Here is an 18832-nt window from a genome sequence, read left to right as displayed (position 1 = left end):
AAAGGAAAGATTGATCTCACTTTGTATCTTTAAATGTTATAGCAGTTTTAATTGAATGGCCCTCAAAGGCTCATTTATTTGAATGCTTGGTCCCCAGTTGGTGAAATTGTTTGGGAAGGATTAGGATGTTTGGCTCTTTTGGAGGAAGTAGGTTATTGTGGGAAGCAGTGATTGAAGTTTCAAAAGCCGCCACCATTCCCATTTAGCGCCAAGGAGCATGCTCTCTCTCTCTCCCTTCCTTCCTCACCCTCTTGCTTTCTCTTTCTCTCTGCTTTGTGCTTGTATAGGAGATATAAGTTCCCAGCTATTGCTCCAGTGCTATGCCTACCTGTCTGCTGCCTACATTGGTGGTGATGGATTCATCCTCTGAAACACTAAGCCCCCAATAAACTCATTACTAAGTTTCCTTGGTCATAGTTCTTTGTCACAGCAATTGGAAAGTAATTAAGACACATATAAACCACCTTTTTGTATGAATCTTTCAGTACACAGGTAAACAGCCATGGTTGAACTCTTAGGTACTTCTCCCATTTTATATATAATTCACCTAAGACAACTAAAACACACAAAGTTCATAATTACTAGAGAAGAAATAGAATAGAACAAAACAGAGAGTTCAATTGATGAGAGACAGAATCCAAAGCAAGGAAGGGGAAGAAGTCAAGTGGGTGGGTTTCTACTACAATTTTCTCGTTTTTCTCCCTCTCCTTTTCTCTCATATGTTCTCTCTCTTACTTCCTTCTCTGTCTCACCTTTCCTTTCTGACTTGTGTGTGTGTGTGTGTGTGTGTGTAAAATAGAGCTTTATGAAGATGCTGTGTGTCCTTTGACTATACTAAATTATAAAATGAGAAAGCTGAATAACATAAAATTAACAGACATAAGGATAGATGTTCACTGAGCCAGAAGAGACTTACTCTTAGAGTTGCCTATCACAACGGCCAGAGACAGACTTCCTCTCTGATGTCAGAGCGAACACAGAGTAATAATGATATAAAATAGAGATTCTATATGCAAAATTCCATTTGTGTACTGCGCTCCTCCTTTGAAAGGAACTTGACTCAAGAGGGGTTGTACCATATGTTCTGTCTTCCAGGAAGTGTACAGCAAAGGCTGAGCAATTATTTGGGGGATTTAATGAATTTTGACAGGCAATCTTCAACCTCAAGCCAGAACTTCTGTTCTTTCTTCCACAGAAGGTTTTGAAAGTGAATTATATGACTAATTACCTAAAATCTTTACCTTGTCACTAACCTCAAAAGTCTTATGTATAATATTAATTTTCCCTCTCTATGGCAATATTATATCATAGCTTCTATACCAGAAAGTATAATCAAAATAATAGAGAATGAAAATAATTTTATTCAAAATACTCTGGAATGTTTTGCTTTAAAGCCATCCTAGAATGTGATTTTCACTCAAATCCTGTGCCCAGTCCTCATCATATAGCATGTTTGGTTACAGAATCCTTTTATAGTTTACAACTCCACACTAAAAATAAAAATGAAACTTAAAATAAGTTCTCTTGTGTTTCTTGAAACATTTCCACAAATCATGCAGATTTGCTCAATCATTTCCTCAGTGTTCTACAACATAAGAAGTGTACATTGCCAATTTGCTCTTTAAAGCAGCAACATATAGGGAAACTGAGTCCCTTTGCAAAAGTAGATTATTGACATTCAAATGCCATCTTACATGATAATCCAACAGGAAACACTCTCTGGAGTCTACAAGAGGCTGTGGGTATTTGTGAGGCTGAAATATCTCTTTAAATTTCTTAATATGCTGTGTTTTTTTTTTAAACTTGCAGCAAATATGCATAAAAAAGAGGGATAGGATCTTATTTCTCTGATGAAAACAAGTAAACTTGGGGCAATTTATCTTTCAAAGCATATTATGGGGCATTGCCAGCAGGCCACAGATGCATACCCTATGAGAAGCCTGAAGAGACATATGTGAGAAGGGCAAATGATTTAAACTGCAGTGCAGTAATGAGGTGTCAACCATCCTCCAGATGAATGATTCAAATATTTATATTAACAAAGAAAAAATCCCACATGCAATGTTTTTAAGCTTAGTTAATAACAAGAAATTTCATTTCACATATTTGCATGAAACAAATACATTGAGAGAGGCATGGTAAAGAAATGAAGAGAGGATAGGACATTATTGCATAATGAAAGATGAGATAGATACTATTTAATATTAGGTCTATCAATAATTCAATATCTCCCTGATTTGAAGACAATTAAATTCAAACATAAACATGAAAAAGGTTTAAGTGATTTTCTGCTTCCTGTCTAGTTTCTATTTTGTACAAGCCCTACCTCACCCCACCCCTCAAAAAATCCTAGTAATCATGTCAAGACCAACAATGTGTTTTTTCATGTTTCCTTGTCTCAGAGCTTAGGGACACTGAAGAACCATGTTTGGATCATGCCTATGATTCTTGAATTACAGGCCAAATAAAAGTGAATCAATTGGCAAATTCACACAAAAGCCAGAGGGCTTCTTTTACAAACCTAGTATGAAGAGCTATCCCCTATTTCCAAAGACAGAGAGGATACCACGTGGAAGAAAATCCTCGGGACACTAACAGTCACGTGAGTTGTTAAATGTTGGAGAAGACATATGCATCTGTTCAGGAAAACCTTTGAAAACTAAGCTTTTACAGTGTGATTCTTTAGATTCCACCACCTTAAATAAAGCCCATTATTGTTTGTCCATGTGCATTCCACCTATTTAGAGAGGGGCCATGGGTTTTTAATCATTTTAGTTATCCCTTAGTACTCAATAAATATTTATGGAATTAATAAACAAATTCTTTTTTCTTTATTTTTAGTTTTCATAGTCCTCCCTCATTCCCTCCCAATTCAACCCTCCCTCCCTCATCTCCTCCCTGCCGTTTCCAAGTCCACTGCTAGGGCACTTCCATCTGCTCCTCCCCTTCCATCTGACACTAGCTTATCAGGTATCTTCAGGACTGGCTGCTACATCCTCCTCTGTGGCCTAGCAAGAGAGTTCCTCCCTCGGGGGGGGGGGGAGGAGGTAAAGGAGCCAGTGGTTGAGTTCATGACAGAAATAGTTCCTGTTCCCCCTACTAGAGAAACCCAGTTGGTTACTGAGCTACCATGGGTTACATCTGAGCAGGGATCCTAGGTTATATCTATACATGGTCCTTAGTTGGAGTATCAGTCTCATATAGGACTCCCATGTCCTGATATATTTTGTCCTTGTGGAGCTTCTGTCCTCTCCTGGTCATATTAACCTCCCTTTTTATTGTTTGATTCCCTGAACTTTGCTGAAGGTTTGGTTATGAGTCTCAGTATTTGCTTTGATACACTCCTAGGTAGAGTCTTTCAGAGGCCCTCTGTGGTAGGCTCCTGTCCTGTTACTTCTTTTCTCCTACTTCCTGTGTCCATCCCATTGTCTTTCTAAGTGAGGATTGATCATCTTATTCTAGGTCTTCTTTCTTGTTTATCTTCTTTAGGTGCACATATTTTAGTATGTTTATCCTATCTTATAGGTCTATATAAGTGAGTATATACCATGTGTGTCTCTCTGTTCCTGGGATAATAAACGAATTCTTAATAGAAATTGTCTGTTGAATGATAAAGATAACAATTTTTGTTATTGTTTTATTAGCTAATACTTTTCAATGACTACTATGTTGTTTTAACTTCCTGTGGTGGATTGAATAAATTTGGTTCCCATAGACTCCTGTGCTTGAATGCTTGGCCCAAAGGTAGTGGCACTATTGGGAGGTGTGGTCTTGTTGGTGTAGGTGTGGTCTTGTTGGAGGAAGTGTGTCACTGTGGATCTCTTATACTCAAGCTATGACCAGTGTGACACACAGTCTCCTCTGCTCCTGCAGATCAAGAGGTGGAACTCTCTGCTCCTTCTCCAGCACCATGTGTGCCTGGATGTTGCTATGCTTCCCACCATGAGGATAATGGACTAAACCTCTTAAACTATTATCCAGCCCCAATTAAATGTTTATAAGAAATACTCGGTCTCATAAATAACAAAACCTTAATTATGACATTCACTAACATGCCTGGTTGTAGATTATATTTTGTAAAGCAATGCATACTATTGGCATCGTCTGCTTTAACATAGATTTACTGAGGACCACAGGCATGAGCTCTTTGCTCTCTTTCATTTCATTCGGGATAGTTAATCAGCTGGAAAGGAAATGTGGGGTATTAGACTTATTTATTAAATTCTTATCTCAATTCTCAAGGAAACAGATTTGACATAATATTAAAGTAAAATTATCTTTTTGTATAATTTTGGTTCTTTTTTGAGAAACTTTAGAATTTGTAGAAAGTTAGAATAATGATAACAAATATTTAAGGAATGCAGAAAGCAAAAGGCACAGAAAGAAACAAAATAGTGGACACCATTGAAGTAAGAAAGCATAGAGAAGAAAGGAAAAGGTAAGAGCAGAGAGGTCAGTGGTTATTTTATCCTGTTCTTTTTGTGTATTCTCAATGTGATGAGCAATTATTATTGACTTAATATAACTCTAAATAGTTTAATTAACTATCAATCTTTAATGAGATTGTATACATTTAGAAAATTACTGACCCTCTTTGGTACAATTGACATGTGTTTCATCACTGAAGTCTCCGCAGTCATTGTCACCATCACAGGCCCAATGCCTTGGTATACACCGGCCACTGGAACATCTGAACTGGTCCTCAAAGCAAGAGTGAATACAGCCCACCTCATCACTCCTATCTCCACAGTCATCCTCTGGAAAGAAACACCACACGCTAGTAAAAACTAATGTGGATGAACATTTCTCTTACATTTATATTTTCTGTGCATGATTTTGGAAAAGGAAAAATAAATTCTCATGACCAGCATTCCCAATGAAGTCAATTGGTCTCCTGTTATACATTTTATACATTTCTTCTGATTTAGCAGTAAATGCTAAACCAAGAGAAAGCACTGACTTTGGATTTTGCAGTTTAAAATCTAATTCATTTAGAGGCAACTGACACTGACTAACTGCCTCTCTTCGACAACAGTTAAGAGGGAAGTAGTGACTATGGGAATGCTAAGTGATACAGTGGAAAAGAATTGTGGTGAAGTTATTACTTGAAGCTATCATCTCTGTGCTTCAAAACTTGTAGCTGTATCTTCTATTCCATGCCTTTGTCTTTATTCTCTGGCATGATGGTTTATTGTTCATTCTTTCCCTGCTACCTTCACAATCCATTTCACATATGGATTCACATGTGAAAACTATATATCCACATTAAAAATGATTTATGCTCAGTATTGACAATTGTAAGAGGGAAAGGAAGGGAAGATAAAAAGATGGTGAATTAAATGAAACTAAAGGACATTGATTAATATATGATTCATTTACCTGCATTTAGAATGACTTGGCATAGTGATACAATTACATATAAGAACAAAATACTTGTACATAAAAAGCAAGGTGACAGAGCGAAGGTCTTCTGGATAATTGCATAATAATTCATAAACTGTCAATGTTACATAAATGCTTTGGGAACCTGAATTGTCCAGGTCATTTCCTTAATTGTTCCCTTTATTCATCTTTGCACACTTAGTTTATGTCCAGAATAATATCTGAAAATGAAGCTCTATCAGAGTCCCGAGGGACAAATATCATGCTCCATTATCCTTAACACTGATCCCCAGTGACAAGCCAGCTTCCTGCTCACCACTTTTCTTAGCCACTTTGCTTGGCTGTGAAAGACTTGCTTGCAAACTCCCTTTGAAGGAAGCCAGGCAGCCCAGACATCTGGGCCCCCTTCTGGTCAGTGCTCTGCAGTGAGCACTTGGTACTTGCCAGTGTCGCAGTGCCATTTGCTGCTGATGCATCTCCCACTCTTGCATACGAACTGAGTTAAAGGCTCACAAGTTGGAAATTCTGTGAAAGATGAAAAAGGGAAAATAAGAAACATTATGGACTATCCTTGACTTGATTGTATCAGAGCACTTGTCCTCTGCATTGGCACAGGGGACAATAGATTTAAAAAAAAAAAAAGACAGTGATTATAAGTTCTTAAGGCCACTTCTTAATATCCAAACTACACTTGAATGTTTGAAATGAGCAATTTCTAGCCACTATAAGCATAGGAGAATCATTGGGTGAATGACTGGGACTCATATTTTCTAAAATTCATGTGCAGGGCCATCCTTGTCTTGGTGAATGATAGCAACCAGAGCTCTGCTGTGCTGCTCCAAAATATTGCTTCTGCGCACAAACTGCAGGACTTTTCTGAATTCACAGAGCTGAACAGGATCATCAGGATAACATTGACCTCTGACGGTGCCAACATTGTAAAGTGAAATAAATGAATCAACTGGTGAACTCAGTTTAGTTGCTGCCAGATGTTTACAAAGACATGGACACTATGAATTCAAGTCTAAAAAAATGAGCAGATACCCTGAAAAAATAATTCAGATTTTTAATATTAAACTAAATCAATTAAATTAGATTAAACCAATTAAATAAAAATTTCTACTTTTCTACTCCTTACATAATAATAATAATGAACAATTATAACGATAAAAGGCAAACAATTAACATAGAAAATGCAATTAGCCATTTTAACATTTTACTAAATCCAGCACTAACATAATAAGAACTAATAATAATGAAAATTAAAAGAAAACATGATAGTAATTATAGAAAATTAATGTAATGAGAAGTTCAGACAAAAATTTGTACTAAGAGTTTTACCAAAAACAGTACTATCCCTCTTTATAGCTGGTAGAAATGATTCACCTAAAGATTTTTGGATTTCTTGTAGCTAAGCTTTTTATCTGAAGAAAATATGAGTAGAATCATAATCAGTTTTCTCTTTAAAAACATCTTACTTAGAATTTTAGCATATCTGATAGGAAAATACACTGTTATTATCATTTATATTCTGTGGGCTTTTTAAGAGCTATCTAAAGTAAATGCTGGTTGAACATGCTATAGTTAGGGTGGCTTTTTTTACAATCTAACTATATGTTTACATATCCATATCTAACTATATATTTACATACCTATTAGCTACTTACCTACCTACCATAGTTCTGAATTTGGGATTTTGAGCACTAGTTAATTTGGAGGGGAAATATGAAAACAACAAACAAACAAAACCTTCTGCATCAGCTTTAAAAGAGGAGAAGCACTGATGATATCCAATCATTTTGGACATAAGGTTTCTACGACTCAGAATGAAAGTCCCAGGTGCCCATGATCACCACCCACACTGGAATTCTCTTCCTCAAACCATACAGTCATTTCTGTTTCTAACATATTTTACTAGCAATTTTCTACATAACTCTCCATTTTCACCCATGATCTACCCAAGTAAATATTTTTATATTATAAAGAAAATTATATTATTTTCTTTATATTATAAATGTTTTCATTACGCAAATGAAAACATTCATGATTTTTAACAGACTTGAATTTTTAAGTGTTTATATCATTTTAGTATTTGGCTCCCAATTTTTGTCCACGCAAATAATTCAGCTTTGTATAGGGCAGAGACAGAATGCTCCTTTGGGCTCCCATATGAAAATCCTGGCATGGAGAAATGCTTATCATCCTAGTCCTGAGGGGGACTAAGGTAAGAAGCCTCCTGAGCCTTGCTGGCCAGCTGGCCTAGTCTAGGTGTTGAGCTCCAGGACTGTGAGAAACCTGAAAGAAAGAAAGAAAGAAAGAAAGAAAGAAAGAAAGAAAGAAAGAAAGAAAGAAAGAAAGAAAGAAAGAAAGAAAGAAAATTGACTTCTAGTCTAAACACACACGTGTGGGCACACACACACACACACTTTGCACATTAGTAACCACAAAAATACCTACTACATGTGTACTCACATGAGAGGGAGTGGTTGAGAGAAAGGGAAAGAGGGCAAGGTACAGAGAGAGAGGAAGGGAGAGAGAGAGGGAGAAGAGAGACAGAAAGAGAAAGAGAATTCTTGTCATAAAACCAGAGACATTGGGACATAAATATGACTCAAAGAATATAGTGAAAAAGAGACATATTTCAACAAAAAATAAAGGGATTCAAATGTGTGGAAACCAGGTCTCCTGACAGTCCAGCCAACCCAGTACTTTGAATGTTATGGTTATGGTGGGACAATTATGAAATCAATACCAGACAAGGATAGGCGTGAAGACCCTGCCTCAAAAAAAAAAAAAAAAGAGAAGTAAGTGAATAAATCTAAAACCAAAGCCATCTTCAGTCTCTTAGAAGATCCATATACCTTCTGCTCACACGGCATATAACATAAACACACACAAAATGCATATTGTTTCATCTTGGCCTCAAATTCATGACTCCTCTGCCCCAGCCTCCTGACTGCAGTGACTTCAGTGTTTCCTCTTCCCGCTTTCATGTTCGTGTTAGTTTAACATTTGAAGTGAGTATCTACATTTCCAAGTTCATTTTTGTTTATGATTCTTTAAAATACTGTCCTACATTTTTACGTTTGAAAAAGAACTAAGTACCATAGTTGCACCTTTCCTGACTTTATATTAGTACAGCGTCCTCAAGGCTCTTAACTAGGAAATTGGAAAACTGTCACCTAAGCAAAGCCTGAGTTCATGTCTGCATTGCGGAAACTGGTGGCTAGCCTCTGATAAGTGGAAGAACTACCATGTTCAATGTTGAAATTATTTTGTCTTCTGGTTGATAGTAGTGCCTAATGTACAGTGCATTTTAGGAAGAAGAAATAAAAGGTAGGAGCATTCATTTGCACAGGGTAAAAGGATACCTATCAATAATTTCTCACGTTCCTACTATGCCGGGGACCAAGAGCCCCAGGCATCTAGTTCTGGAAACTGGAAAATTACTGACGCCTGGGTATATAATCAACTTCAACCACCTGGAGGGGACTTCCCGAGAAGTTGCTAAACCACCCCCACCCTGACTGATTTTATCGATCCCAGGAAGAGCCATGGAATGTGCCACTTATGCAAGAGATAATTTGCCCCCTTTTCCCGCTTGGGAGGGTAGTCGCTTCCTTATTTCAAAAATATAAAAGTATAGCTCCAGCGAGCAATAAACAGACCTCGACAACTCATTGCCTGGTCTCGTTCCTTGTCTCTCTCCCGTTTTTCTTTCAGGCTTGGTTCTTCTCGGACCCCACGAATTACTAGGTCCTGCGGGTCGGGGCACTAGTACTAGTACCCAGTGTAGGCAGAAATGGTATCTACTTACAGTACACACTTTACCGTAAAACACTAATCACAGCTAAAGCCTCTTGAAGTTATTTTTTTCTGTCTTTCATACTAGTATTAGCTTAATACTTAAAATTAGTAGATAAATGTTAATTTTTGTACTGTGATCCATTAAAATACTTCCATGATTTTTTTTTATTTTTGACAAATAATTAAGTAAGCCTGATTTTTGTTGACTCCATATAAGTATACTTTAACTTTCAATCTTCCAATGCAAATTGTAGAACATTTGGAAACATTTAATGATTAATTCTACAAAAGACAAAGACTACAAACCAAAATGCCTCATATTTTATCCTTTTACGATTACATTGGGGAAAAGAAAATAATATTTTATCTTGGTGATTGTTTCAACTACATAAAAACGTTTAAAATGGATCAATGGGCTATTAAACATTTATTGTTATAGGTTGTTTGCTCAATTTATCTGTTATATTGTTTCTTTAAAATTTATTAGCATGTTTCATGAATGCTGTTGTGTAAATGGCTATAACTTTCTTTTTCAAAGAGTTCTACTTGCCTAGTGCATACAGCTTAGAAGAATGGTACCCCAGTACACCACTTTCAGATGCATTTGGGGGAGGGTGGGACCGGAAGGGGAGCAGGGAGGGGCTTATGGGAGGGTACAAAATGAATAAAGTGTAATTAATAAAAGTTAAAAAAATGATCTTGAAAAACTGAAAAAAAAATTCTTTTCTGCCTCTTATCGAATATCTCCTTCCTTCTTTCCCTCTAGAAGAATCTAGCTAAGTAATTTTCATTGAAATCTCAAGCTCATTAGCACATAGCTTCAACAATGAAAAAGACTTTTGTGACCAAGTGTGTGGGAGTTGAGAGACATTCATATGAAGTTAGATGATAAGGTCATAATATTATAGGAATCCAGGGTTAGAAAAGTAACACCTTAAGGAGACTACAATCACTCTTCCTTTACTGTTAATACATGGCAACTAGCGGGTTGAAATTGTCATTCCTAAGCCCTAATGAGAAGCAAATAATACACCTCACCCAAGGACACTGCCCAAGTGAAGCAAGGAGCAGAGAAAATTCAGAATTACTATGACTGCCATCAAAACACTTTCGTTTTTTATTCACTGCCATGATCATTACCAAGAACTTTTAATGACACTACAGTAGAGGAAGATTTGAGGAAGGTTAAAGTTTACATTCTTCATTTTGTTTTTTAATAGAAATCTGATTTTTACTTGCTGTAATGCACATAATGAGCTGTTGATATGGATTAAAGTAAATGATGCTTTTAAAAGTTATTGAGGCTGGACTGTATTTACTGAGAGAGACTGTTCAGATATTGCTACTTGCTGTGGTTCCCAAGGATTAGGACGCATATAGAACCTATTGCTTACTTTTATTGCTATTACTTTACTTTGACGTTAGTCTTGTTATCTCAGTAGTTTCTTTAATTGGATTAGTGTGGCTAATTGTGTACTTATCATGTCTATAAAATTTAGAGATGAAGAGCAATTCTGTGACCTGAGTGATCTTTGTACTTCGTAGGCATGGACTGCTTTTACAATACGCTATTTGTACTGTTTAATGTAAATTAAATAAATGATTTAAGTAAAATCAAAATAATTAATATGTGTGTGAAAATCAGTTTTCTAGTAGACATACAATAGCAGATGCATTTTAAAACTGTACACAGAATTAACTATTTTGAGTAAGCAGCACCATATAATGCACTTTTAATTTGATATATTCTTTAGGTCACATTTTAAAAGATCCAAGGATATAAAGATCTTGTAGTATAAACAAAGTATAGATTTTATGCTTCTTACTACTTTTCTACTTTTCTTTTTTTCTGTGGGGAGAGTGTTGGTCAGGGCTTAGGTGTAACCCTTTACATGTAGACTATAAACTTTGTAGAGAGATAACCCTGGATTGAGATTCTGACCTTATGAGTAATTAATGAGTGACTTACTGTAATCACTTAACATTTTGGGCCCTAGATTATTAGCTTGAATAGTAAATGAACAATGTGTAAAAGTCTGCTTTTTCAAGATGTTTATTTAGAATTTTATTACATATTGAGTTCCAAGTTATAGAAATAGATTACAGAGCATGAATGTATATCCTAGCGAGGCACAGTATATAAGGGGCTCATAATGTTTCATGCGATCTTTTCTTGATGACACGAAATGTAGTTGGAAAAATATTTGGAATGTTATTAAACACATGACATAAATATCTAATAAATGCTAGTGTATAGCTGTGAGGATACCACTGACTGAGATTTTTTCTGTGTTATGCAGGGTTTAGAAGCATTCCCATTCAGGCCAAACATTGCTCCTGGGCAGTGACAGGCAGGAGGGAAGCAGCAGCAAACACTGCCGCTGGGCCGCCAGAGGGCTTTCCGATATAAGCATTTAAGGTGTCATATGCGATAGGCTGCGGTTCATTAGAAGGTAAGTGTCAGATGATTTTGTTCTGTTGCAGGCTAGCAGGAGCCCTGAGAGCATTTCAGGTGTTCTACTTCACACTCTGATTGATCTGCCAAGCATATTGCACGTGCTTCTGGCTGACAGTATTTTCAAGTCATAGTACGTGTCTCAGAATGCACCTATCAAAAGATAAAGACAATCTGTGTTCTTGCGAAACACAGAAACATCACAAATCACTTGAGGTGGTTTTAACTTTCTTCTAGAAAGAAGTGCTGTAAAGGTGATGTGTTTGAAACACTCGTGTTAAAGGAGACCAACGGGAGGGAGGAGGGCAACAGAGTGCTCTAGATCCTACAGTACTCAGATCTCAGAGAGTCCTGAAGTGAAAGTGCACGAATACTTGGAAAAAACAAAGAATTTCAACAGGGCTCTTTTCACAAATGTCGCAGAATAGGTTTGGGAAAGCTTTTGACAATTCAGTGTTTAGACGACAGGGCCTTAGAAGGAAAAGAAAACAAAAGAGAGCGTGTAAAGAACAAAGCTAGTAAAAGTTCAAGAACAATAGTAAAATGCTGTGGCAATAGAACAGCCACAGAAGAAACAAATAGTAAATGCTTCAGTGTGTTGCCAGAAGTGTAAAAAACGGAAGCTAAATGGAGAGTTCACTATGCATCTGGTTGTTGCTTGCATATAAGAAATTATATTTTGCTTATAAATGGACACTTGAATATTAGTGTCAGTACTGAATAGGACACAGTACTGTTTTTATTAATTACAATTCATTCACTTTGTATCCCCCCTGTAGCTTCCTCCCTCCTCCTTTCTCAATCCTACCCTCCTTCCCTCTACCCCTCCCCCAGTACACTGATAGGGGAGGTCCTCCTCCCCTTCCTTCTGACCCTAGTCTATCAGGTCTCATCAGGACTGGCTGCATTGTCTTCCTCTGTGGCCTGGTAAGTTTGCTCCCCCCTCAGGGGGAGCTGATCAAAGAGCCGGCCACTGAGTTTGTGTCAAAGACGGTCCATGTTCCCATTATTAGGATATCCACTTGGACACTGACTTGCCATGGGCTACATCTGTGCAGGGGTTCTAGGTTATATCCATCAGTGGTCCTTGGTTGGAGTATCAGTCTCAGAAAAGATCCCTGTGCCTAGATTTTTTTGCTTTTGTTGCTCTCCTTGTGGAGCTCCTGTCCTCTCCAGGTCTTACTATTTCACATTTCTTTCATAAGATTCCCTGCTCTCTACTCAAATGTTGGCTATAAGTCTCAGCATCTGCTTTGAAACCCTGCAGAGTAGAGCCTTTTAGAGGCCCTCTGTGGCAGGCTCCTAGGACACAGTACTTTAATTCCACTTAAGATGTGGATCACAGCATGAATTTAGTATGTTGAAAGTCTAAACCCTGTTCTCATGGTCAATTAGCATCACCTCCTAGCAGAAAGCATGTGAGCTTAAATTTTTCACTGTGGATAAAGAAGCTTTGGTCTCTCCGAAAAATTGATAACAATCTCATTAATTTCACAACCCCTACTTCACAACTTGGAAGAAAAACGTGAAAAAAAGGTAAAAATTAATCAAAGTTGTTGTTTTTAAAAAAGTATCAGAGTTCCCAGGGAACATATCGCTAAACACAGCACACAAAAACAATATCTAAATGTTTTATGTCCTCAAAATTTAAAATTACAAAAATAAATTTCATAAAAGAATAAAAATGTAATGGAAATTTTGGTGAATGAAGTTCAACAGATTTAACCAAAACCAGCATTAGTCTGACAAGCTCTTCAGATATTTAAACATTAGCTCTGTAAAGATTAAAGATTGAAATCAGAGGAACAATAGAAGAATTTTAAATAAAATTTATTTAAATGATTAGGACAAAAATCAAATGAAACAGTAAAAATAAAGACAAAGATGAAAAGAAAACAATTGGGACATTTGATAATTAAAATAATTCTTGAATTACAAGTTGAAGGAAGAAGTTAAATTGCATACTAGTACACTGATGGTTTGACTTATATTTTAAAGTTAGGTTATGTTAGGTTTTCATAGTTTATTTTTATACATTCTTAGTTTTGATTAATTCACTTCGTGCCTCCATTTAATTCCCGCCTTAACCATTAACCCCAAGTTTCCATCCCTCTTCTTTCATGCTTAAAATAACAGTTCAATCAGAGGTGCTGTAAATGGACAGACAATGTTGCAGTCTGATACATTGAAATAAAGTATTATACCTGAAGTTGGGAGGTCATAGAAAGACATGGGAAATTGGGTAGAAGAAAATAGGGACTTGTATATGTGAAATAAAATCTTTAAAGAATAAACTTAAAAAAAAAAACAATGTTGACTAAACTGAAAGATCTAAAGAAGTTACCGTATGTACAAACTGAAAAGTAAAAAAGAAATGAAAGAGATACTCATGGAGCTACAATTAAACATTATAAAAACATGGTACAGAAAAATCTGCAAAAACATATTGAAATACTTTCTAAGTATATAAGAGACATAAGATTTGGGGAGAAACATAATAAGCTCTCAGACAAAACACAGCAGAAAGGTATGAATAGTGCGAACTATTTCATGAATCAGATTTGACTTGGAAAGAATTCACAGCATTAAATCAAAGGAAACAGATCTACTTCTCTCAGCAAAGCGATGTGACCTCTTAAGAAGTAATTCATTCCCTTTCTCAAAGCAAATGGAGAGTCGGACAGAGGTAAAGGGGCCAGAAAAACGTCACAGGAAAACTAAAAAATACCCTGACACTGAGGAAAGCATTAGGCGGACAACAGCACAGGAGCTACTTAGAGCTAAGAAGGCAGTGTTCTGCCCACACCTAAGGAGAACAAAATCCCTGAGAAGCTTGTACAGCAATTATGTTGAAAGAGTTTTGAGGGAGGTAAATCTATGAAGTTGTAGTTCTCAGTAGATGGGTGGAATTGAACATGTGTAAAGCTCCATATATTTTACGAGAAATGTGAGGTAAAGAATCGGTTGCCTGTGTAAGCAAAGGCTTTGTTGATGGAAATCTCTGCACATGACTAATGCTGATCCAACCAAACCTGGAACTTGAAAACTGAAATCAAGGGGCTGTTTCTCTGCTGTACCTAACTGTGACTATCACTACTACTGTCGTCATTATTACTATTTACCTTTCTAGTGAAGTAAAAAGTTTTCAGAGCTAAAGAATGAGATCATGTATAAAAGTGGCAGCTCTTCCTGGCAGCAAAAATGATTGGTATTAAAAGAAATCCATGTTTAATTCAACCCTAAAGCTAGTAAAAAAAATAGTAATATTTGTCACCCTAAGAAATGATTAAAGAAAGTAGTTTTAGTAAAAATTAAGAAAGTCAGTATGTGACAGATAAATGATTATTATCTCGTATACATTCACATTACAGTAAAAAATTCACATGGATTAAATATCTCATGTAAATTAACTTTGTCATGTACTGTAAAGCTATGCTTATGAACATTTCTTCTATGTTGAGTGTCTGTGTAATATCACATTCTTCACCAGAACAAGGATGAAAAATTTTCAATGTGAGAAAATATCCCTTTGAAATTAAATAACATTTAAAATTAATATGCTGTGCATCATTACATCACGTTTTTCTCATATTTATCCTAACACAGCAATAATTGATTATAGCTGTATGTAGGCAGAAGGAACTCATTAAGCCAGCATTCCTTGTTATCAGCATCATTGTTGCTATTTTGAGGGTTGGAACCTTTTAGAGCAAGGGCACTTTAGGACACATAGGGACTATTAGAGCAATGGGTGTGGGGAGGGACTCCCTTTCAGTGTTCCGTGATTAACTGGAGAAGTCAGATCACAACTCCAGTCCTACACTATTCAGGCATTTCCCTTTCTTTTCATACATAGGGAAAGCAAACAAGCAAGGCATTATGGCACATGCTTGAAATATCACATGCTTGGGAGGCTAGGTCAGGAAAGTTCAAGGCCAACCAAGGCACAGGAACAGTACACCCATGTCTGGAGGGAATGGTGACACAGTGAAAGTAAGGCATTTAGAAGCAGAGGTGAATGACTCTTCTAAGAGATCCTTCCTAGCTTAACGAAAGAGATAACTGCTTTTTTCACAGTGCCAGCACTGGACTCAGAGACATTTATGATTATAAAGCATATTCTGTTTCTGTTTGATATGAGGTATGTTAAAGATTGGATGTTAAACACCATATACAGAAGGTAAATATCTTGCTCCTGGACCTTCATTTTTAGCTTTGTACATGGCTTTGTAAACCCTGCTCTTGTGCATTCTAGCTATAAAATTTCCTTCTCACATATAAAAACATAGAAGTTCCTAACAAACAAACTATTATGAATCTTCACACTGTTCAAACCTGGATGCATATTAGTGCTCAAGAATATGAAATAGAATGACTAAGGCTGGTCCACTATGGGAGCTAGAAAGATGGCTTAATGCTTTAGAACACAGGCTGTTCTTGTGAAGAACCTGAGTTAGGGTCCTAGAATCATGTCAGGTAGCTTACACCTGCCTGGAACTTCATGATGATTCAATGCCTCGGGGCTCCTTAAGTCTTGCATTCATATCCTCCCATGTCCAGATACATGTACAAACACATAGTTAAAAAGAATAAAATTTTACAGAGAAGGAACTTGTAATATTTTCAAAGATCCATCCACAGGAAGGCAGTAGCGCTGATCCTCATAGGACATGATGGCTTTCTCATAACAATCAGTGTACATTTACAAATCACAGTACTTGTCCTTATCTGTAAGGTTTTATTCCAAAAAGACAAACAGCATCAGCGAGTGCTTCAAACCTGCACTGTACCCAAACCCTAACAACGACATAGGAAATGATAGGCTCATATTGCCACTGCATCATCCATAGGTAGACCATCAACTCAATCAATCACTCTGAGGCTTTGTTATGTAAATGTATTTTGGAACAATGCTGGTGAAGAAGATTGGACTTGAGGCATTGATCACTATTGGGCACTCAAGGTATTCATTTATTTATTTGTTTGTTATGATATTTTTTTGAGATAGTTTCTCTTGAGTCCATGGTGGTTTGCTATGTAGAATAGGCTGGCTTGGAATTAACAGTTATTGTCCCAGCTCTTCCTCCTAAGCATTGGGAAAAGAAATGTACCACTTCATTAGGCAGGAGCATTGAAGCCTGCCAAGGACTTGAAGAGGTCACTTAAAAGTGACTTAGAAAATAAAATTAGCACTGATATTAACCTACTAATGGAAACAGAGAACAAAAGAATGAGTAGTTTAGTTAACTAAATAGCAAGACAATTTCCCTAAACACTGATTTGATGTTGGGAGAGCGTGTATTTTCTCTTCAGTTCTCATGAGAGCAATGAGTTAGGTTGTGTGTGTGTGTGTGTGTGTGTGTGTGTGTGTGTGTGTGTGTAAGAGAGAGAGAGAAAGTGAGCACATGTATATAGTCTATGTGTACCTGTGTGAAGGCCAGAGAAGATATTTGAATATTCTGTTTTATTACTCTGCCTTAATTTTTGAAATAGGGTTTCTCACTGAGCCTGTACCCAGGCAGGTGGCCAGAATGTCCAAGTAACCTCCCAGTACTCATCCTCCCCAGGTCTGTGTGACCAGAGGTGCTGGGATACCATCTTAGGGCATCATGGTGCAGCAGAAAGTGATCCTACCCACCAAGACATCTCCTCAGCCCAAGTTATTGTTATTGTTCTTATTTACATTAAATAAGTAAGTAAATACATTTCAGAAAAAATAGTTTCTTTCAATGTTATCCCTGGGATAGCAAAATATAAACAATAATACATGAAGTCTTAGATTAAATTAACAAACCAGATCAATATATATCTATGAATCTATTCCTCTATCTATATATCAGAAGAAATTTATAAAAAAACAAATGAAAGTACCTATTTCTTATAGTCATGAAAGAATTTCAAAACATTTTTATTTTATTGTGAAAGAGTAAACCACAATAGATGCCAAGAAAGAATAATTGCATACTTTACTCCACATCACAATTAAATAAAATAAATAACATCTTTATGTAAATCATAAGTGATTGGCATGTATCCTTGCATGTACAAATATTTTGAAATAAATTTCTGAAGCTGATCATTAACTAACATTGTACTAATTAACTTTTGTAATAGCACGCCAATTGAAATGTCTGTGTTAGTAAAGTTCACTGCTCTACACATTACATTTACTTCATTAATATAGTTTTATTATTGCTTTTTTGGAATACCAAGATATAACCAGATCTTGCATTAGCATAACAATATAATATTACTTTCTATAAATGCATATATTATGGTCTAGGCTTACAATATATTTGAAAACTTAAACAATTTTGGATTATATATATTATAGTGAGGAAGAAGTCAAAGGAAATGCATAATTAAAAAAATTAATCAACCATAGTTAAACTAGTTTTATAAATTATGCAAAATTTTATAATTTATTCTAAAAATTAGAAGTTGCAACATAAAAACTTGCCTGAGAGCTAATTATGGCTGCTATTTTAATGGTGACATGGGTAACGTGGAATGACTACTCCTTTTCTGTTCACAACTGGCCACATCTGGTAGTTGTACATTTTCTACTTACTGATGGTCCCTTAGGTCTCTTTCCTCACCTGTCAGGGCAGAAACTGTGTCCTCTCACTTTCAAATCAGCCCTTGAAGCCTTGCAAGGCAACTAAGAGAAGTCATATCCTGACCAACTTTCTGATTCTATACCTTAGAAGAGATATGCTCAAATTCTGAACAGTTTTTGTCCACAAAATAAGCACAAACTAAGGAGTCAAATCTGTAAAGTTTGTCTGTTACACAGGATGTCAAAGTTAGGAGGCCATGCTCTGAGAATGTGATATGGGAAGAACATTTTTTTTTAAATTAGGTGTGGTATTTTCTCTCATGACTGAAAGGAATGAGGTGCTGATGTTGCTCACCTGATGCAAAAGGAAACTAGGTACCACACTTGGGAGCACTTTAAAGGTAACTGGCCTCTAAAAGGTAACGGTTTTGGAAGCAGGTATGATGGCACACACCTGTAATCCCAGATGCAAGGGCAGGGAAATCTTTTTGAGTCCAGACTGGTGGACATAGAGACTTCAGACCATTCAGGGCATTAGCCTTGGGGAATATATGACAGGTGATTCATAGAGAAGAAGAAAAAGAAAGAAAGAAAGAAAGAAAGAAAGAAAGAAAGAAAGAAAGAAAGAA

The 18832-nt window shown here is 36.5% G+C and overlaps 1 protein-coding gene across 1 annotated transcript in view; it reads right to left on the bottom strand.

Annotated features, from left to right (window-relative positions):
* Positions 1-18832, bottom strand: part of Lrp1b (LDL receptor related protein 1B) — a 2073786-nt gene that overhangs the window by 776600 nt on the left and 1278354 nt on the right. Inside the window, exons 18-19 of the mRNA XM_055599725.1 lie at positions 5827-5907; positions 4590-4757 (exon numbers count right to left, since the gene is read on the bottom strand). Of these exons, the coding sequence (XP_055455700.1) occupies positions 4590-4757; positions 5827-5907 (249 nt within the window). The remainder of the gene's footprint in view (positions 1-4589; positions 4758-5826; positions 5908-18832) is intronic.

This window comes from Psammomys obesus, unplaced genomic scaffold (genome assembly GCF_907164565.1).
Source record: "Psammomys obesus unplaced genomic scaffold, mPsaObe1.curated_primary_1811, whole genome shotgun sequence".
Lineage (NCBI taxonomy): Eukaryota > Metazoa > Chordata > Mammalia > Rodentia > Muridae > Psammomys > Psammomys obesus.
This window is presented reverse-complemented; position numbering and strand designations above follow the sequence as displayed.